Source organism: Lates calcarifer, linkage group LG20 (genome assembly GCF_001640805.2).
Source record: "Lates calcarifer isolate ASB-BC8 linkage group LG20, TLL_Latcal_v3, whole genome shotgun sequence".
Taxonomy (NCBI): domain Eukaryota; kingdom Metazoa; phylum Chordata; class Actinopteri; family Centropomidae; genus Lates; species Lates calcarifer.
The window spans coordinates 11,281,430-11,303,715 of NC_066852.1; the positions used below are offsets into that span (position 1 = coordinate 11,281,430).

General features: G+C 39.1%; 1 protein-coding gene across 1 annotated transcript; it reads right to left on the reverse strand.

Annotated features, from left to right (window-relative positions):
• Positions 1–828: 828 nt before the first annotated feature.
• LOC108893616 (oligophrenin-1) lies at positions 829–20,902 on the reverse strand. The gene is made up of 24 exons (XM_018691787.2): positions 20,172–20,902; positions 18,852–18,947; positions 18,219–18,280; positions 17,408–17,479; positions 16,209–16,310; positions 15,995–16,105; positions 15,712–15,816; positions 15,473–15,602; positions 15,283–15,383; positions 15,007–15,098; positions 13,771–13,849; positions 10,973–11,006; positions 10,720–10,782; positions 10,029–10,103; positions 8,863–8,947; positions 8,362–8,420; positions 7,490–7,595; positions 7,194–7,353; positions 6,834–6,981; positions 5,745–6,047; positions 4,955–5,102; positions 3,706–3,756; positions 2,429–2,477; positions 829–2,309 (listed from the first exon to the last, which is right to left on the reverse strand). The coding sequence occupies exons 1-24, from the start codon at positions 20,323–20,325 to the stop codon at positions 2,304–2,306; spliced, it is 2,391 nt and encodes a 796-aa protein (XP_018547303.1). The 5' UTR covers positions 20,326–20,902; the 3' UTR covers positions 829–2,303.
• Between the last annotated feature and the right edge of the window lie 1,384 nt (positions 20,903–22,286).

Here is a 22,286-nt window from a genome sequence, read left to right on the forward strand (position 1 = left end):
CGCTCAAAGCCCCGCAGTGCTTGTTTGCAGGTCCACACAACCACCAGTACTTGGTTTTCTTTTTTAATGTTATAAGATGTTATGGCTAAAATCAAAATGAAAAAAAATATTAAAAACAGGAACATTTTACCACTCAAACATTTTGGTAAACTCTTCATTCTGAGCAGACATTTGATTCCACAGGGTTCCCACAGGGTTGAGTGTCGGGCCCCGTCATTATTTCCCCTATTTACATGCCTTCAATTACATGTTTTTAACAAATACAACAAATATGTCAGCGCCCATCTGTGGAATACATTAGCCCATCAATCTGGAAAATTACTCTTTATATTTGCGTCAAAACAAATGTTTTGTATCCAGTCTCACGTGTCACCTTGCCAACAATAGTTTTTATCAGCACACAAAACTTATAAAGACTGAATGAATAACTATCAAGCCATTTACTTTCTCACAATGATGCTGTGAGATTGCTACAGTTTAATGAAACCAAATCAATGAGTTGTTTTTCCCTTTTTAAATTGAGTGCCGTTGACAAAGTCAGGCCGGTAGCCAGAAACACGACAGAACATGTTATCTTGAGTCTGAAAAATCCTTGGCCTTGGAGTCATTCAACCGTATTACATTATATTAAATGTTTCTAAAAATCAAGCCATACTAAGATGATACATCCTGCTGTAATTTCTTCCATGTTGCAACTCTGCATATTCCTATCACACTTTGCACAAAATATAACAGCATCATTACACTTTGACATGTGAAGTGGCACTTAGATGGAATAGATGACACCAAGTTATATTACAGACCTGTTAACACCACATTAAAGAGTGATTCATCTTTTAAAGAAACTTTTAATTGTTTTGCAATGTTCTGAGAGAGACAATGCATACACTGAGAAAAAAAAACATTAATTTAGTGCAAATGTGAAACAGAAGTCGTAAGACTGATTTCAAACATCAGCACACTAAAAAACTGACAAGAAAAAAAAACCAAAACACCATGCAGCGACACAGAATTGAATAATAATACACAGCTGATTTTTGAAAATATTCATGAGTCGAGTTAAGAACGCTTTGTGTTTATTTCCCTTTTAGAGAACCATTTTTCAAGTTGGGTTATTCCAAAAAATAAAAAATAAAAAATAAGCGTAAAATCAATAGAATTATCATTTTTATGAACAACAAAATAAAAAGTAAAAATTAAAATTGGAGTGTTATTCTCATATATTGCAACAATGAATTTTGACCTGCTTTTAAATCCCAACAGTTCATTTGAGGTGCAACAAATTTAGGTAAATGTCATGGACTCTCCTGTACAACCTGACCTACCTACAAGAGGTAAAAAGTGAGGGAATGTAAACTTGTCAATCTGCTTTTTTTTTTAAAACTCTTTATGAAACTAACACTAGCATTGCTGTATATTCAGTGTAAATTCTAACTACATTGACTGTAATACAGACTAATACTTTATAGCAAATACTTTTTTCATGCTTTTTAAAAAGTGACTTATGTTGGAGTGATGCGTTATATCTCAACTGAGATAATTAATATTTAAATCATCTTTTCAATGGACTAAAATAGCTTTCACAGATGTAATCACTTAACTGAAGTAGCTTAATAAGATTTTTTTTTCCAGTTCTTTGAAAGAAATTACATTTTCCTCGTAATGTCTTTTTTTTAACATGCTATTTTTAAAAATTCTTTAAGAAGATCCACTGAAGCAACAAGCAACAGTTTTTGTCTCAGTTGCTTTACATGGCCACAAAATCTAGAAGTTAATATTAAGACTAATGTGTCACATTTTCAGATTAATAATGATTAAACTGATTGAGTCAGTTTTAATCAATTAGTCTTCTTTGGGACGTCCATTTCACACTGTTGAAAAAAATGTTAAGAATGTAGACAAGTCATAACCAGTTACAACAGTTAGTTACCAGATGTAGAATTGGCCAAGAGTCATTAAAACTGTTTAACACTGTGAAATTACTAAATATTCCAATGTTATCTGACAGAAATGCTGATTGGTGCGGAAAGGAAAAAAAAAGTACTTTTACCCCATCCCAACTTTGGAATGATGATCAAACACCGAGCCAGTTGCATCACAAGCTCATTTAAATTTCACTTTGCTCCTGTGTTGCCTTACGACACAATTCTTATCATTAAATTCACGTCTATTGAGAGCCATGTCCTCAGTCTATCAGTTAAGATCAAAATCAACTGAGTTCATTAGTGGCGACTCCCTCCAGCTCAGTGTGCTCCAAACAGCACATGTAGAGGTCACATGATGTGGTCTGAATCTCCTCAACTTCAATTCTGAGGAAACAAAACAAAGGCAGTCTAAACTTTTAATACAAATCTCACTTTTTTCCAGTTTGTCACACCAGTATAGTGAGACAATACTGAATAAATTGCAAAATCATAGTGACTCTCACCTCTTTTTTTACATTTGTCGCTCCTGATGGTAATGGAGAGGTCGGTGGACTAAATTAGAGGAGAGAGAGAGAAACCAAATAAATCACAAATCCATTTTTCGTTTACAGCACCATTTCAGCGTAACCACCAGACCCACCAATGATCTGCCTAAAGGCCTCACTGTGTGATAACAGCAAGCTTGCAAGTTCATTTCATCTCACACCGTGTCACATGGGTGTAATAAAATCTTGGCCACAATCTGTCAGACTGTACCTTATCAGTTTTAAGGAATGTCAGGTTGAGTGACAAATTCCTGGTGAATTGCAGGGCTATGATGTAAATTTAGTCTGTTATACTTCACAACCACCTGTAATCATCAAACAACTAACTGTTAGATCTGAAACTGATGAAAGTGAATGAGCTGCTAACAGACAGTCCGTTCAGGAGGTCCAATGTTTCAGCTATGGGATAACAATCACTGAAGTCATTCTGGCCAAACATAAGCTTTATATCCAAGAGGATTTGAACTGAAGACAGCTGGACTTGGGTGTAGATACTTGAGGCTGTTTCCTCAGTCAGAGCTGAAGAAGCCTCTTGAATAAGTGGTGAAACATCTTTAAGTATATACAACATCCAGTTGTCCTTGGTTCTATTCGTCATGGACACCCATGACCTGGATGACAGAGGATCTTAACAGAGATGAGCGTTATACGTCAGCAGAGGTCACATTTTTTGGACACATTAACGTAGCAAAGAATGAAAAAGAAGAAAGATCAGCTTTCTTTGATAAAACTCATGCAGGCAGCTCATAAAGGAGCAGATGTATTTGTTCCCACCTCACAGAAGCATTATTACATCATCCACAGAAGGGGCCTCTTAACGGGAGAGACCTGATGTAAGAATAGAGTCGGCATACAGTACAATATCTCAGCAAGAGTGTGCGTGTGTGGGCGGAGGTATTTCACACACACTCGTATCATGTGAGCATTTGTGGGTTTGGAAATGGGAATGAATAATGCAAATATATGACTTGCGATTGGAAAAGTGACGAACAGACAAAAGCACTGAACATCTTTATAATGTTCAGTCATCAACTCTTTAAAATAACATTTATTCTTTTAGTGACTAAATTAAAAAAATGTAATTGTTTACAGCTACTACAAATAATACCCCTCTAATCATTTGCATGATCTGTTGTGCTTCTATTAACTTCCATCTACTGTACAGCTAGTATACACATGTCTGATGCGTTCAAGGACAAACTGGAGCGAAGACAAAGAAAATGGCTTGTACATACCTGCCAACTTGTCTGGAGGCATTCTCAAAAAACTTTGTTTTAGAGGCAACACTGCAGAAAAAGAGGAAAACTGAGCTGTTGGTATTGTAGATAAACATGTGATTCATCTTATAATTGTGATCCAACAGTCAGCATTTCATTTGGCAGACTTTTTAATTGCTTTTTAATACCTACTCTGTACTTACACGTTTCTGAAATTTTACGAATTTTGGGTGTTGCATTTGTGTGATACTTCTTCTACAGAAGCCAAGAGCTGCCATTTTTATAGAGCTTTTTCACAACAGACATTCTGACATGTTCTAACAGGAAAAGCAAAGGCGTAACCATCTTACTAACAACTGCAATCCATGTCCAGTGGCTGCTCTAGTTTTAATATTGTGCATGCTGGCTCACTGGAACAATTGAGCAAGATACTTGGACTCGTTAATATTATTTGTTACACCTGTGCTTTTCCCATTCAGACAGGTCAAAATATCTGCCAGCAAAAGATCTATTCTGTTATCTCAGGCAGAAATTAATTTGCTCATCATCTCAAGCTAATAACAAAGTTTTTTGCCTGTGAAAACGGGTAATTATCGCATTATCAGGACAAAAAAGTCCTTTTTTGACAAAAGCTCAAGAGCTAATTAATCCATTAACAACTATGAGATAAATTACTTCAACCTGTAACCTGATGCTTTTGGCCAGAGTATGCTGTAAACACAATGCTGAGATATTACCACCACCTAGGTTGATATCGGGAACTTGTCAGTAGCAGCAGTTATGGAGCTAAATTAGCATTCATTCAGAGTTGTGTTTTTGCTCAGTAGAGATGAGTGGAGCTGCAGAGTTGGGTGATAATTATCTGTGGAGTGGTTGTTACAAGCAACCCAATCCACATACAAGTAGTATAAAAATATTGATTATTAGCACTTAATAATATTGACACAACATCATCTAAAAAATAACCGCCACCTCGGCTGCTCCCAACTCCCATATTTATCACGGTCCACCTCTTCCCAATAGTAATTTAATCAGCCATAAACTTGAGTCTTGTCATGTCCCTGCTGGTGCTGAGATAATGGGATTTGCATCAGTTCAAGGTTGCGTTCAAGTGTGAGTTCAGTTGTTTTTTAATTAAAACTGCAGATTCCAATGGAACATTTATTGGCCCTCTTGACCCCCTCCACATTTGCATACCTTAAAGCATCTTAAAAAAAAATTTTAAAAAAAGTGACTACAGACTTTTGTGTGTCTGAAGAGCACTTACTAGGATGTGGGCGTGCCCTCGCTGCTGGCTGCACTCTGGGGCTTTTGTGGAGCTGGGTATCTGGAGGGGGGCTCAGGAGGCCTGACTGGAGGTCTACAAATGGCAGGTTTTTCTGTGGACCTTGTTCTGGTCGGTCCATCAAAATCTCCTGTAAGACAAAAACAACGCTAATGCTTCTTGTAACAGTGCATGGGAATGTGGGGTAGGAGTTGGGAAATTCAACATCTGAGGTTATGAGAGGTTAAGAGGTGTACAGGAACTTAATAAACGGAAATAATATACTAATATAATATAATACAATATATTAAACTAAACTTCAGTACTACCATACGTTAAGCTGAGAATGCTCTGTATTAACAGTCACACTGAAATATAATAACTGAAAACCCATACAATGATATTTTGAATAACTAGAGTCTACAACACATAAAAACTGTCTGTGAATTTAGCTCATCAATCAACTAAATGTTTAACAATTTACAGACGACTTACAATTACCAGAGGCAAATTTGTAAAGTGGAGACGTAGCAGCTGGACATGTTTTGGCCCATGCTATTAACATTACTGCAACAACAAACAGTCTTAATAAAATGCAAATCAGTGGAAAAGTGGGATGATTTTGAATGAAAAGATTTATTGATAAAGGGAGAATGAGATGAGGTTGTGTTTGACCAATACATTACAAATTTGCTTTTCATGTAACATCCCTTTATCATTACTTTTTTTTTTACCTGTAAAGTCAGAAGATTCTTTTCTCATTTGCTACATGCACACAGAGGGTTCCTAATACCTTCTCTGTTGGTCGATGTTCCCTTCAGAGGTGGTCTTCTGCCCTGGAAGGATGGTACTCTGCTCACGTAGACCCCTGACTCCCCATTTGCAGCTGAAGAGGGATCTGGCCTTTGCCTCGCATCGTCCGCCTTCCCAGAGTCAGCGTCTGAATGTCTGTCCAGACGGTTAGCCGGTTTGGGCATCAGCACTTGTCTGGGAGGAGGTTCTTTTGGAATCATTGGAGGACAGTTTACAGGTTTTGTCCGCTGCAGGGGAACAGGGCTCACTGAGACGTCACTGATGGAGCTGTCATCCTGGCCATCTGTTACAAAGAAACAACACAATGATTAAAGCAATATGTGCAAGATAAAGAAAAAAAAACACTGAAAGTGCAGAGAAAATGTACTAAAGGTAACATTAAACAATAGTGCATTATAATACAACTATGGGGACAGCATGTCGCTGATTTAAGACGACACAGAAATTATTGGTTAATGAATTCAACACACTCACTCACACACATACACACCAAGCCTTGGATGAATCATACGGGGCCAGTTATTTGGCTATACCACGTAGTAAGTTCACAACAGTTGAATATCACACAACACAGGGAGGACAAGCTGCAGATGCTCCAAATTTCTCTGCCACAGTGTATGAGAGGATGGAGTCACACCCACTTAACGAGGGGTTCAAACCGACAGAAAATTACATGATTTAGCCCGAGGCATTTAAATAAAAGACTAATGTGAGATAAAAAAAAAAATGTAGAGTTTATTTTTACTTGAAATAAAATAACACGAGAGGATTTAAGAATAAGGCAATAAAAAAGCAGATTAATAGATTTCAAATTAATAACTCCATGTTTAGGAATATGTGATAATTGTTTGGAGTATGTTCTATGGACATACGCCCTACAGTAAAACACAATTTTTCTATATTTCAGAAAGTGTTTAGAGATGACCCTCCAGGTGTGTTGTGGTACAAATCTTTCAAAAAACTTTTCAAGAAATCACATTAAAAATGATCTACTGTACGTTCAGCACGACAGGATGGGATAATGTTTGAGTATTATGGCGATCAGGCCCCAACAGAGGCTAATAATTACTCTCTGCGTTCTGGAAGTGGTCGTGACTAAGAGCTTGATAAACACGAGGCGGCCGCTTGGAGATTGTGATGGGCTGCCGCTTTCTCGGGGTGATCCGTGGAGGAGGGACAGGTGGGGCGGTGCTGTCCTCCGGCAAACAACTGAAGATCTGTAATCACAAAAAAAAAAAAAAAAAGAGAGAGAGAAAGAAAAATTGCAGTTACATTTTGTAGCTAGTATTTCAGCTACGTACAGCCCTAAATAAATAAAATGATTTACCAGAGAAAAAACATGTTGAAGATTGAAATTGCAAAAATTATTTCCCAAAATGTTGAATTGTTCCTTTAAGTGGGACAAAATGCTTTCACTCAGAAAATGTACCTTTTTGTACTCCTCAATCAGGATCTCAACAACGATGTTTTGGAACTTGATATCCAACATGGCCGCCACAGTCTCCTCCTTCGCCCTCATCAGCGTGGGTCCAAAGATGACGGCCATGTTGGAGGGAGTCATGAGGTTTTCATCGCTGTGACTGCACACACTGTGAACAAACAGAAAGTTGGGGTTGGGATAAAATGTAACTAAACTGGGGGGCGCAGGTCAGTGACACATTAGCTCAGCTCAGTTCAGAAAGAGAGGAGGAGGCGGCAGCGCTCTGGGAGGCTGCTGACACTTACCTGACCAAGTGTTTAATAAGCATCTCCAGCATCTCCCGATTCTTCTCTGGTAGTTTGTACGTAAGTGAGTGAATTTCACTCAGTCTAAAGTCCAGATTATCGGACTCTGTGATACACAGAAAACATAAGGTTCTCAAATGGAAGAATTTCAAATCCTTGCATATGTGAAGAGAAATAAAGAAATGATACGGTATATATAAACATGAAAACAATGTGTTGTAGGACACAGCCATCCACGGTGATGGCAAGAGGCTAATAAAAGAGAGTCAACATAACAAACCTGGCCCTGTTCAATTAATGAATGACATTTCCAGGAAACTGAAGCCACAGCTTGTCTAAAGGACCACCTGTAACATCCTGACAGAATGAGGCTAATGCTATAAAACTGCCTTCTCTGTTTTACAGTGAGCGTGACAGACAAAAACAAAGAGAGGAGCTTAGATTTCCTTCAGTGTCCAGAGTGATACAGTGCTGCCTGAGGTCCTGCTGAATGCCTCTTTTATACCTTGTATCCAAGTCCAGGTCCAAGGCAGCGCTTATTGATGTTAAAGTAGGTGTAAAGTTCATAGGTACTGCCCAAACTATCTGAAAAGATCATCTAAAATTAACACAAAGCAACGGAGAAATTATTTTCCATCACTGGATTCTAACAGGTGAGGACAAGTTTGAAGCAAAAGAGCAGATCAAGTTCTAACCTCCCTGATGTGACATCTGAACATTTTTTCAAGGGCATGTACTGGCACACCTTCACATTTCACTACTACTCTACTATGTCAATGTAAGTAACATCTTTCAATGGTAAATCAAGATCCAAGGGGAGGAAAACATAATGACACACAAGGATGCAGGATCATTTCCAAAACATGTCTTACTTGCAGCACACATGAGGTCCCTGTGTAGACTGTAGGTCATCAGAGGTTCAGAGAGACTCCTGCAGACAAATAAAGACACTCGTAAACACAAACGTAAGGCCACAGCCCAACAAAACTCACCACATTAAACACCAGAAAAACAGAAAGCCACACTCTCTTGTTACACAGTCACGCTAGAAAGCACTTAGAGAGCATAACCTCTGTCAAGGCTGCATTTGTTATTTTGATAATAGCAAATTGTTTGTAGTGTGAATCAGGGAAATGTCTAAATCCTTAGAATATCAGAATATTACATTTTTAAGTGAGTCAGACTTATGACCAATTTAAATCAATGTTTGATTTTGATTATAATTCAGTTTAAATGTATTTTTAAGAATTTGCTTTGACCATTTTAAATCTAATTTTGAAAAAGAACAACTGTATATCTGGAACAATAGCATATTTACAACAAATTGATTACATGCCTGTTGCTCACATGTGTCTATTCACACACAAACACACCTCAGGTAAAACTTTAATGCACTTGTGATAGTTTTAACGTCCCAGTCGCTGCTGTGGAGGTCCACATCTCCTGGGTTTGTGGGGTCTACGGAGGAAAGCAAGTCAGAAGAAACAAGCAGAAAATATTCAGTTGTGTTTATGTCAAACCACACGTAAACAACACTGAAAACCACCTGAGATCAGTACCTTGATGGATCAAAGAAACTGGCAAGCTGTAACATGTGGCAGCTCTAATTAAAAATATTCTGACAGATATGCTGCATGGGGCCATGAAGACATAATATAACCGGAAAACGTAATTAAATCAAATTTTTACTTGAAAAAAAAAAAGTGCAAATAGTTCCATTTAGCTGCTTCAGTTTCAGGGACCTGGTGTTGCTCGGGCTGATTTACTGTACAGGGACATTTGAACAGAAGCTGTGCTTTTACTACAATGAAAAGTCAAAATGTCTGCTATGAATCCCTACAGATTAAAATTAAGAATTTAACAAATATAATTTACACCTGGATATTCACTTGGGAGCACTAGAAACAAGCTGTGAAAACACATTATCACCTTTTAAGCTAGTATGGCAAAACTGTACACATTCAGCAGATATGGAGCAGGCTTAGCATTCATTTGGATTGATTTTTTGTTGGTGTTGTGTCCAAGGGATGAATCCAAGTCCAATATTCACTCTATTTTAGTCTCCTCTGGGAAATATAGTTGCTAAATGCTCCACTGTGTTCACCAGCTGATGGCTAACTTTGTCTGCAGTTTGGTGTTGAGCATGTAGTGCACAGAGATGGAGCTTTAGAACTAAAAGCAGCTGCTGGCAGTCAAAAATAATGCTACGAGGGTGAACCGCAACATAAAAGTTGTGGGCTAGAAAATCAAAACAGTGAGTTACAAGATGTTATAAAGCCCTGTAGAGCTTAAGTGGACCACAGAGTCGGTTGATAATTCTCTGTGGGTTTGTAACTACAAATGACCTCTTTCACATTAAGCTTAATCATTGCATGCATTCTTAATATAAAAATATTGTTTATAAGCACTTTAAAGCAAAACCCCTCAGAGCAGCAGAACTGTGAGTGAGCGACCTCAGGTCAGTCAGGTAGATGAACCCAACTGGAGAAAAACAAAGGGAATGGACATATGTAACATGTTCACAGGCTTATTCCCTTACCAAAGAAGGCATTTAAAAGCTTCTGCACTTGGATGTTGCTGCCAACTGTTCTGTACACTCCTTCTTGTGTCAATCCTGAAAAGAGGAGAGGGGGAAGTGAATAAAAAAAAAGGGGGGGGGGTGTAATCTGGACAAATAAAGAGCAGTGGAAATGTACCACATTCTTCTTTTCAGATCCTGCATGAGCCTGAGATGTTCTTTCCTGATTATGAACGCTTCATTTAACTATTTAGTTTGAGACCGAACAATGCTCCATGCTTGTATCATGAGTCAAATTACATGCTCATGGCTTGAGTACTTAATTCCAGTGGAGAAACATATTGTGACTGTAGAATTATAAGGTTACATCTGCCTTCAAGATAGGGCTGAGATATTGAGTTTTAAGCATGCACAGAGAGAAGAAATAAAATGTACATATACATATATATATATATATATATATATATATATATATATATACAGAACAAGCAAGGGATGAAGATGTGATGATTAAAAATCTGCACTGTCTGAAATAGACTATTATTTCAGATGACTACAATTATAATGAAGGACATTTTTCCCTGAGTACAGCCTGCAGGAGTGTAATCAAAATAACTAACCTATGACTCAACTACGCCACCTTAAGGGCGTGTAGGCAAACTAACTGAACTCCAGGCAGCAGAGGGATACACCTCTAGTAGGATCCCTTTACCTTTTGTTTCAACATAGTTGATGCATTTTCGCACAAACTTGAATCCAACTTCATTCAGCTCCACTGAGGAATAAAAAAGACAAAAAGAATGAGCAGATCTGACATCAAACAGTAATTCTAAGACAATACTCCTCATTGTTTAAACATGAATAAAGATGCTTTCAGTGACATGGGACGTAAGATGAGACATCACTGTGTCCGTCTACATCAACATTACATGTTCTGACATTGAGAATAATGATGACTGACTTACTTTCGGCTTGCTTGTGAATTGGGGAATGATAGATCTGAAATGAAAAAAAAATGGGAAAGGAAAAGTGAAGACTGTGGAGCGTGTGGAAAAACCTACCGCAGCCTGATTAATGAATGTGGATTTCTTAAAACTGAAAATGAGAGAAAAAAATAAAAATACACTGGATGATGGCACAGTAGCACAAAACCGCTCCACCGAAACCAACTTCCAGGATACAGTAAAAGCTTTTCCAGGATCGTTGAAGGGAATATTAGCCCGATTTTCCACTTACAGTTTACCTTAAGAACAGATTTAAATTACATAAAAAACTAACAATGGTGAAAACAGAGAGAGAAGTGGTGGAAAACTGGAAAGATTCCTGCATCAAGAACAGCCAAACAAATGAAAAGAATCTGGTTTACTCTTAAGAGCGATTTGGCAAATCTTCAATATTAAAACCAGATAAGTACAGTCTCCAGTAACCCACCCAGAGACCAGGCAGTTGCTGTCAGATGTGATGGATTTTTTTTTTAAATCAAAGCTTTATCTAGCTCTTCCCCCAAAATAGCTTATGGGCCTCCCTGCTAATGAACGTCAGAGGTCAAAGGTCAGGGCCAGCTACAGAGCAGCTGGAGATAGTAGGTACTTCTCCAAGGACACTTCAGCAGCACGAGTGTTTGTTGTCACAGGCGGCTGAAGTGTGATTATTTATTGATCTAAAACTGAGAGGAGAACTACAACTTCTCTATCATGTCATGTTAGAGTTTACTGTCAGCTCTGTTTTGGGAGGAAATTATTTTGACTCCCACAACAACAAATCTGATCTATGGATGCAAAGTAATCAAACTACCTTCAGACAAAGGAATTACTTACTTATTAGAATGATTGTTTTCATTTCTGTGACTAAAAAGAACTTGGGGAAGCACATGAGAGCATTCTGCTCTTTGTCCTACACTCTTAATGCCAAACTGTTTCAAAACATTTCAGGGAAAGTGAAGTGATCTGAACATGTAGAATTGCATTTGTCATTTTGGCACACAGGCTCATGCGTATCAGCCGCTTCTTGGTTTAGAGGTGTAACAAATTTGCCAAAACAGACTTATGGACTGTTTCTGGTTTCAGGATGGTTTCCCTCCCAGAGCTCCTGGGATGTTTGTATGGGCAAAAACATCTGAAATTATGGCCAAAGTGTATCTACTGGGGCTGAAAGTTACCGTTTGTTGTTACAGTTACCTCTATTATTGAATAAGTTGCAGGTAATTTTTGAAAAATCAAGTTTTATTGTCAGAAAATAGTGAAAAAATCTGAATTCGCTTGAGCCAAAGCTGAAAAACGACTTGACGATTAATCTACAGTAAAATCAAAACAACTGCCAATTACTTTTCGTGACTGACTAATCAACTAATCATTTCAGCTCTATTGTCTACCGTAAGCCTGTGGTGACAGGGACATCGTACTGTCTAAACAATGATACTAACACTGGAGATTAAATGTACAAGAATCAGAGCAAAGTTCTGTGTTCTACAGACTAATGTTCCTCATACTGATGTTAGAGTATGAGGGAGTCTGATACCGTATGTATAGAGAGATCCAAGGGTAACAGATACTAGACATTAGACATACTGCGCTACAAGGCTGATAATAAAAAGCAATATAAATGTCCATACTGCAGCACGGAAGGGTAGAAGCAGTGCTGCATCTTATATTTCAGCTACTCAAAAGGCTAAAGGGCATTTAAAGTGCAATAAAGTCGACAGAGTTGGTGATATTATTCTAAAAGAACACCACACAGAGTTGATCCTCATCCGCACTGAAGACACCCAGAGGCACTGCAGACATCTCAGTGGTGGATCTCTGTTTGAGAATATTTGGGCAAAATGAGCACTATTGCAAAATTTTCCTAATATACAGAAGTCACTGAGGAAGTTGCACAGGAAGAGGGCACTGAAAAGTGTGCTTTCTGTTATTTTCACATCCCCCGATGCTGACGGTTTACGTGTTCTGTCCACAACTGACACAACACATCTACCACCAAACTGTCTGATATGACAGAGATGTGACAACAACGGCGGAGAGAGCACAACGGAAAGCAAAACAGTGTTGATGGCTACAACCAAAAGAGGAATTAACAACGCATTAAATGCTACTGAAGCATTTTAGTAATTCGTCGCCTCAAATCCGCTCAATGCATAGAGACTTCATGGGGACAGCGAGGTTTGGCAGATCAACAGGTCGACAGTTTCTACGAGGAGGTTTTTATTAACACCTAAATATTATATTAAGTGCCAAAAAACCCCACTAACTGTGAATTCATCCCAGCGGTAAGAGGGTATTAAGACTAACCAGGTGGCATCATTTAGCCATGCACTGACGGATTAATGTGTCTAACAAACATCTCTCATACATCTGTAATAGAGAAGCTACAATGAGATCATACATGTCTACATCCTGCAGTGCTTCACAGATGTCAACTGTGAGCTGTCACTTGCTTTACATGATGGATCTTAGAACTGATATTGTCTCCTTCAAAAAAACTGATAAATACCATTTAGAAACAACAAACTAGTTTTTATTTTCTCATTTTCAGTTTTCTCATTTTCACTTGATTAACTTTGTGAAGAAAAACACATTTAATAAGGTGCAACCCAATTAGAGAGCTGCGAGTGACGAACGATGAATCTCGATAATGACAATTGTCTCCCACCCACCCCCACCCCAGAAAAAGCACAGTTGCCATGTCACTCTATATATTTTGACAGGAGGGACAGTTTCATGACCTTAATCAAATAAATCCTAAATAAGATGAGAAACAAACTCACGGGCTCTTTTCCATCCATGGCCTCCATCCACAACTTCCTGTCCCCCTCCGAAAGAGCCTGGAAAGTGACAGGTGTGTTTCTATGGAAACAGTGACAAAATGCCATTAAAGGCTGCAAAGGTTGCAATGAAATTATTCAGTCACAGGTTATATCGCTACAGTTTCCAACCACTGTGAATGTTTAGCTTCATCTTTGTGTGTGTGTGTGTGTGTGTGGTTCATTGTCATGTTTTCAAACAAATCAAGGGTGGACTAAACAACAGTAACACAAACGAGAAAAAGGACTCAAAATGTCTTTGAAGTAACTCCTATGTGGATGATGATGGAAGTAGGAAATTGAGATAAATAAGACAAGCATGAAGAGATGATGAAAATCCACTGCTGCAATCTGTCTACTGGAGAAGCAACAAAATCTGGTGCCAAATTTCACAGCTTGTAGGCTACTGAATTAATTGTTAACCAAAACAACTGCGGTACGAGTTTGAAGCTCTTTTCTGCCAACTGAAACAATCAAAGCACTCTAAAAACATCTGAAAAAAAAAAAAAACTTGTAAAAGAACTTAGTAAAATAGACCCTGATATCTAGAGGAACCATGCATGTTTGGCATAGAGGATGTGGCAATGTGCACAAACTTGGATGAGGACAATTTTAGCAAACCGAATGATCAGGGATCTTATGAGCAGAGGGATATGTAAGTAAGAGGAACTTCTTCAAAGGTCAAAGGTCAGGGTCAGGTACTGGCAACAGGAGCGTTTCAGGGACGTTCACTTACTGTCTTTTCCACTAGACAGCACTGCCACCTTGAGTTTATCAAACAGCTTTCTGGTCATTATGTTGTTGCTCAGTTCACACACTGGCAAAAATTAGTTGCTCAACATTCAGACACTTTCAAGCACTTAATGCATAATTCAAGCAGCTTTTAAACCTTTAAAAATACCCCGTTGACACTCCAAGTATCTGCACAGATACGAGGAACCGGATTGCAACAGAGCGGCCTATTAAAGTGTCATATAAATGTGAGCTTGTTGTGTTCCTTCCCGTGAAATCACCGAGTTCGCCATCTGTTTCCAGCACGCGGGCGCCCGTTGCTTAGGGATTGTTTGGGCTACAGCCCATTTAGCCCTCACACTCTGTCCTTGTAAACCACCTGTTCACCTCGCCGCCTGAACCTGTTTATCCCACAGGGCTCTCGTGTTGCCTCATCCTCTACGCTGTCTCAGATTTGTTTGTGCTAACCTCTCATTAGTTTCCACGTCAAAGCAGAAGCGCTTGTCTATGGACTCTGTCTTTCGGCGGATGCAGGATTTCAGCGTCAGCTGAGTCGGGCCCTGCGGGGGAGAGAGAGGAAGTTGGAAAGTGGCAGATATAAGTGATGGGGACGACAACATTAGAGCCAGCATCTGAGGATATAAACTGGTTAAAGATGCTGTAGCCCTACTACAGGTGGACAGATGTTTGTCTGTGGCTATGTAGTGGATATGAAGTATTAGTATATTTCTTTTCAGTAAGCACCTGTTTAGTTGTAGTCTTCTGTTCACAAGGCACCATGACCAGCAGTCTTCCCTCCTTGTGATACTTGCAATAATATTTGACCCATGACACACCCAAAGCCCCTGTTTGGAGAAAGAAAAAAAGAAAACAGGATGGGTCTTGAGCCTGTACAAGCAAACAAGCCTCTGTGTAAAACATGCAGCACACTTACACTTCTCCTGACAGTACAGATATCCCTCCATCGGGATAAAATTGTGCATTTTACAGATCTGGGATGGATGTTTCATTCTTTTCATCAGCTCCTCCATCTCCTCGCGAGTGCTCTCATAGTGGTTTCTTGTCTACGGGCAAAAGCCAGACAGCACTTTAGAATCTTACAGACATCCATTTAAATGAAATGATGATTAAATCTCACTAATGATGTCATTCTCTGTCAGTAACACCACTTACATTCTGCAAGCTGAGCTGCAGCTCCTGCTTATAAGGCATGAAGTCCTGAGTCATTTCCACTGTCAGGTTGTTGAGCGTTAAAATGCTGTGAAGAAACGCCAGCACCTGTCCAACCAAAGCATGAATTACACAATTAAGACGGCTGTTGAGAGCAGTCAGAACACAGGAACCATTCTCGTAAGGGATGGATGAATGGGATTCTGTTTTGTCAAAAATAACATTTTCAAAGTGTATTGTGTATTTCCTCAAAGAGGAAGAGTAGGAGACCACAGGTGGCACTCACAGGCTCCACCACATCAAACTTCTTCCTGTCCTGCACCTGATGGATCTGGTACACGTACTCCACTGACGATTCGTAGAAGTTCACACGCTCTTTGTCTAAGAGTTCATCAGCCTGTAGTGGGAAAAAAATAATAATAATTCCAACCATTGGTTTCCAACCAATTCTACATTTCACTACACAACTGATTCAAAATACCGGTTGTCCTTCACCCCACCTCTTGAAGTTGACTCTCTTTCTTCTTGGCAGAGAGATTCAGGTGTTTGTCTAACTGGGAGTAATATTTTTCACTCTCTTTCTCAAACTTCTTTCTCTTGTCCTGCAGGAAAGATGTGTTAATTGGGAAGATTGAAGAGATTTTCATATCATTAAAACAAGATTTTTATATATACATATATATATATATATATATAGATAGATAGATAGATAGATGAAATAGGCCAGGGAATGTTACTATCAAGACTTTTATAGTTATATTACAATATAAAACTGATATTAGCTGATATTTATTTCTTACATAAAATAATATCTGATAAGGATTCCTAACATTTGTTTTTGTTAACAATTGAGACCAAACTGTGTATTCACCAGGAAATTCTGCAGTTGAAAAATAAACTTTTCAGAGTAGACAAACTATAATGGAGACACTGCTCCTAAGTTTATAATTAATTTAATAAACAAAATTTGACATTCCTGTGTTGCAATTTCTTACTTATCAACAAACATATACAGATAGATAGATAGATAGATAGATAGATAGATAGATAGATAGATAGATAGATAGATAGATAGATAGATAGATAGATAGAGTTAGGGGTTGGAGAAATTCTTTTTAAGATATGTTTTTTAGTATGAATTCATTTTCTAAGACATCTAGCACATGCATAATTCATGTATATGTCAGTTCCATTTGCAGATAAAATAAATACCAACACAGCAGCAAGAATTATGGAAAGCAGTTGATTAATTGATACGCTGTGGGGGTGGGGGTGGGGACTCTTTTGATCACCAGCACACAATCAGTACAACGCCCAAATGTCAGGCTGAATAATCAAGGTGATATCACCCAGAGTTTCCTGATGGCTTAAAATGCAAAACACAAGCTGCTCCGAACTACAAAACTTCTTGACTTGACGCATGAAATACCCTGTCAAAGAGGAAGAAGACACTTGCATAGTATTGTTGTTTAACAGGTGAATGTTTCACATAAATTCATAAATAGATTTGGGGAAGTAGCTTATGACATCCTGCTCAGTCTGTGCGGGCAGCTCATAAGATGATGCATGTTATATAAGAGTTTGACTGTCAATGCGCAGAAACAGATCAAACTGAATCAGCTGGAGCAGGACAGCACTAACTCAAGAACTGACCGCACATTTCACTTACAGAGCAGTGGAACCAGTGAAAAATACTCACTTTTGTTACTCCTATCTGCTCTTTTCTGAACTTTTCCAACGGCTTGATGAGAAGATCAGAGGCGTTCTGAACCTGGACAGGAAAACATGGAGCAGCTGTTACTGCAGTGCAGTTCAAAATGCTCAAACACACACATAAAAACTTCAATTGCCATGTGCAGAACACACTCTAAAACATAGTCCGTTTAGAGATAAACTGCGCATGTGCATCTTAGCACGTAAATGCCTTTTTCAGAACCGGTCCTGCAAACACAATTCATTAGATGACCTTGACTTTTAAAACTAGACCAGCATCTAGAAAACCCAGTTTAACAGGAAGCACTACTCCTAATGTTATGCCTCGATTGCTTAAGTTCCAGAAGATGAAACAGAGAAGATGAGATCACAGCTGGAACTCAAGTGGCTTGAAAAACAGGAAACAACCACATAATGATGAAAATAAAGCAATTACAGCACTAGTAGACTAGAGAATGACTTATTCAGCATTATTTACAGTATAACAAAATTACAGTAACACAAGTGATAAAAACAGCTTGAAAACACAAAGAAAAACAGGAACCATTAACAAAAGGGAACATGAAAACCAAGAGAGGAACTGACAGCAAAATAATTACTAGCAGTCCTCTAATCAGTAGTATCTATGTGCATGGAGGTGGACATGGATGCTGCTTCTGCACTGTAACAAACAGAAAGTTAGTCTTTTAGTTATCTGTTTATGCAAAATGTGTGGTCTAAGTGTTAATGTGGTTTTGGATATCTAATGAGGGTTCAAACAGGATGCAGCATCAGGAGGGAGGAAGCTGATAACCCACCAGCATCATCCGGTCATGCTCCACTTCCTGCAGGAGACCAGCGAACTCCTGGAACGACTCAGCTGGGGGCGGGTGAAACAACAAGAGATGATGAGGACCAGAATGAAGACTTTGCACATTCTTATCTTAAGTGTCTGGCACAGAAACCGCAACTGGAACAATTTATAAAAAAAGAAAAAAAGAAAAAAAAAAAAGAAAGAAACATGACACGCGACACACTTATTCCAGCACTGACAAATATGCATTAACATAGACTTGAGTGAGTTACTGATGATAATAGCTCTAGCTACTTTTTTTTTAACACATTTCTTATTTAGCTCTGAGGCAGATGTTTCTGTGTTTCCAAAACCATTTCGTTTCCTGATTCCTCAAATTTAAAGTTGTCAGGAATTACCACTCAGCTGCCACAAATGTTCCTCTCCACTGAAGTCAAGTAAGGAAAGTCTGTTTGTAACAGCTAATTAAACACTAACAAATTCAAGGTATTTCTAACTAATGCTCTGAGAGTGTTATTTTTCATAAACTAATAGTAAACGGACAAAACCTGCTGGAGAATGGCATGAAAGTTCTCATTGTAAGTTTAATAATAAGTAAATATGAAGTGTGTTTAACAGTGCATCTGTATTATCTCACCAATGTTTATCTCATCATCTGTCAGGGAGTCGCCGATGAAAGCAAACTGGAAACCGCTGAGAGTCTGAGAAAACCTCTGCACTGCCACAGAATATCCTACAAAAGAACAAAATTACGTCATTTTTAAAACACCTGCATTGAGCTCCAAAGGCCTCAGTCACAACTACATTTAACCGTAATAAACAAATCTTCATCTTTCTTTACATCCAGCTCAGCTCTGACGAATAATAGTGCTCTCCAGGATTATTATTACTGTGCATTTTTCTTTTTATCTTAGGTAGGAAAGTCTGAAGTATGGACGACATTGTTGGCAGGATCCAGCAGCACAGCAGCGGCCAAGTGTGTGGCCAGTGCAATATATTATCCCTGCTATGTCTGGCTTTGATTACCAAAACAAAACAGACTCTGTCAGATGAATACTGCACAGCATTTCGCCCGAGGAGCTTCACATAAATCCCTCCTTAAATCCATCTTTTAGTAATTGATCCTTCAATCACTTCAGGTTTTTTCCATCAGTGAACTGTGTTTTCTGTTATGTTATTTTATTTTGGATTCTTTCTGTGCTTTGTTTTATAAAGTTTTTATTGAAGAGTCATCAGTAAATGAGCAGCAAGCCCTGATCATCATGGACTGAGAAAAAAAATTTCATGAATATCTCTTAGTGCAGTTTATCCCAACAATAAGCACTCGTGACCTCTGGCTATTATCTGGATTGAATATGGACCCTCACCACTCTGCAGCACTAATACAGCACCTACAATGACAGTTTCTGTTTTCAATGTGAAAAGCCCGTCATTGGTGATTAGGACAGCAGAACGGACAGTATCTTGGCCAGTAAAAGAAAACAAACAGTGTTCCCCCTCATGGGTGCCACGCTGACCCAAATATACACATCTACTGTACTGTATGCTGACACTGGCCTGGCTCTGGCCCCATACTATCAATGGGGACTGGTCCCTCACTGCAAACAGCAACATGGAGATAGATGAGTCACAAAATCACACAGAGGAAAGGTGCAAAAGCAACAAGTCAAGCAAAAGGAGACAGATGTTGTGCTCTTTGGAGACAAACAGAGCTGGTCATCCTGCACATCTGCATCAGATCCACAGCCTTTCAAAGCAGGCTGTTTGGTCTCATCCCAGGAGAGCACTAGCACCTCCCTGAATGTGCCTCTCCCACCCACCCACATTGATCCTGTAGGCCCCTTAAAAAGGCCCCACTGATGCTCACCCCTCACCACGCCACGACATGTGCATTCAATGTGCAGAACAACCTGCTACTGATGTCAAAACCAGACAGATTTGATGTATGCTTGCTTACCCTTAATTGCAGTGATAACACTGTTGCCATCTTTTATCAGCTCCTTGAGAAATTTGCTGGTCCTCTCCAGCTCCAGTTCATAACACTTGAGAGTCTCTCTGAACTCCGGACTGTCCAGATAGCAGTCACTGAATTCCAGAGGAGGATGCCCCATCTTCTGGACGAGCTGGTTTTAGACAATAGAAACACTTGAGGTTGTTTTAGACAGCCACGCAGCCTACGCTCGCCTGGTCATTGCTGCACGGTTGAGGCACACACACTCATCTCCTCACAGCAGCAGAAACCATGGTGTCCGTGGGAGCCTGCGGCAGCTGCTGGTCAAGTCTGAAGTGAAGCAGAGAGTCAGGAGGCTCGGTTTGGTCTCACTTCCCTCTTTTCCTCGTCTAACGCGCTGCTTAAACTCTAATTTGACTGGATCCTGGTTCTCTTGGCTACTTTTTCCTTGTTGCGGTGTCGTGATTAGAAGAGCGGCTAGAATCCCCCTGGACGCGTCCCATTCCAAAATGTTTCACACTTTCATGAATCCTCCTTCTGCCCTTTCCCTCAGTTTGAAATCAGTTGTTAGCTTCTCAAGTCAACAACACGTTATCAAACCGCCGAATACGCAACGGGCTACATATGTTTTCTATAAAAGAGATAGTATTCACTTGCTCAAGCCAAAGGTCTCTACAAAGAGCGTAACTGAAAGCTGAATTGGACGTGACCATCTGGCTGGGGACTCACAATAAACTTCCCCCTTTCCACACCCAGGAGGTTCTTAAAGGAGCTACACGCACAGTTGGAGTAATGCTGTAGGAAATCTTGAAATTACGGATTGTTCACACATAAATGGATCAGAAGAAATCGGTAATGACGACTGGCACCCCCAGTAAGGTAAAGATAAATCTCAAGGGTCACAAGACGAAAAAATACATATTTCTGCCGCACAACATCATATACATTTTCTAGAATTTCAAGCTTTTTTATTGTGAATTACCTCCTTGGCCTTAAGAAGGTAATCAAATAAAACACCAAAAAGTACCTTTTGGTTTAACAACTAAAAGACAAATGCAACCAAAATTAAAATTTGTTTTAAGAGATGAAAATTGTTACAAGGTTTATGCTCTTAAATGCAGTCTTTTCAAAAGATAGTGTCAGGTGCCTGTGGCCAAAATCGACAGTCCTAGTCACAATTCAAAAACCTGCAAGAGGCTCTGCGGGTGCAGAAAAAAGTAAATTCATAATTTGTGTAAAAACAAAAAAATATATAATCCCGAACATATCATGAGAACAGAGTGATTATTCCTTAGTGAGACTGACACACCCATAAGTGACTGGGTGTGTCCCAGCATTCAAGTTTTAAGGCCTTAACATAACCTGACCTCGTTACACATAGCTTCACAAGACTTAGTGTATACAAACACTGAAGTGTTTCTTACGGCACATAACTACAGGAAAACTGCAAGAGTGATACTAGAGGTGGTGGGAAAGGTTCTACTAAAGTACAACAAGATCCCTCAACTCATATCAGTGTGCCACATTAGGAATATAATAGAAATAGCAAAATATGTCTGTATGAAAACTGACTTGATTGCATTTTGATTATTGCCTGCTGATAAACATTTTTGACTGTCTCTATCTCAATCTGTCTGTTTCTCTCCTGAGAGGTCTGTTGAACTCAAGAAATGTGGAGTTGGGTCGCTGAGCAAATTTCTGCTGGTGTTTCAGTCTCACCACGAGAGACTGGCTGAACTCTCTGCTGATCTTTCACTTCTGCAGAGTCAGCCATCACTGAGATGTTGCAATAACTGTTAATGACCTCCAGATGTCATCCTTCAGACTGAACTGAAGTAGGGGACCATAGTTCGCCTGCAAACACACACTCACAGAGTTTGATCAGTCAAACAGTCAGTTTGTGAGTATGCCCAAGGTTCACTGATATTTGTAACCAGGGACTGTTAGTTGAAGATTTCTCAGAAAAAGATTCATCCACGTGCAGGTGAAAATTTCTCTCTAGCCTTTGTTTATAAAATAAACACCAAGAGTGATTTAACAGAACTGCCACGAGAGATAATAACTAATCTTGGCACCCCACAGGAATGTTAACACATGATTAAATGTCTTGGTAACTCTGAC

Excerpts from the sequence above, each read along its gene's own strand:
- LOC108893616 (XM_018691787.2), bottom strand. The coding sequence starts at position 20,325 with ATGGGGCATCCTCCTCTGGAATTCAGTGACTGCTATCTGGACAGTCCG. Across the intron at positions 18,948-20,171 it reads TGTTATCACTGCAATTAAGG|GATATTCTGTGGCAGTGCAG; the intron begins GTAAGCAAGCAT and ends GTTCTTTTGTAG. Across the intron at positions 15,099-15,282 it reads AGAAGACTACAACTAAACAG|GGCCCGACTCAGCTGACGCT; the intron begins GTGCTTACTGAA and ends TCTCCCCCGCAG.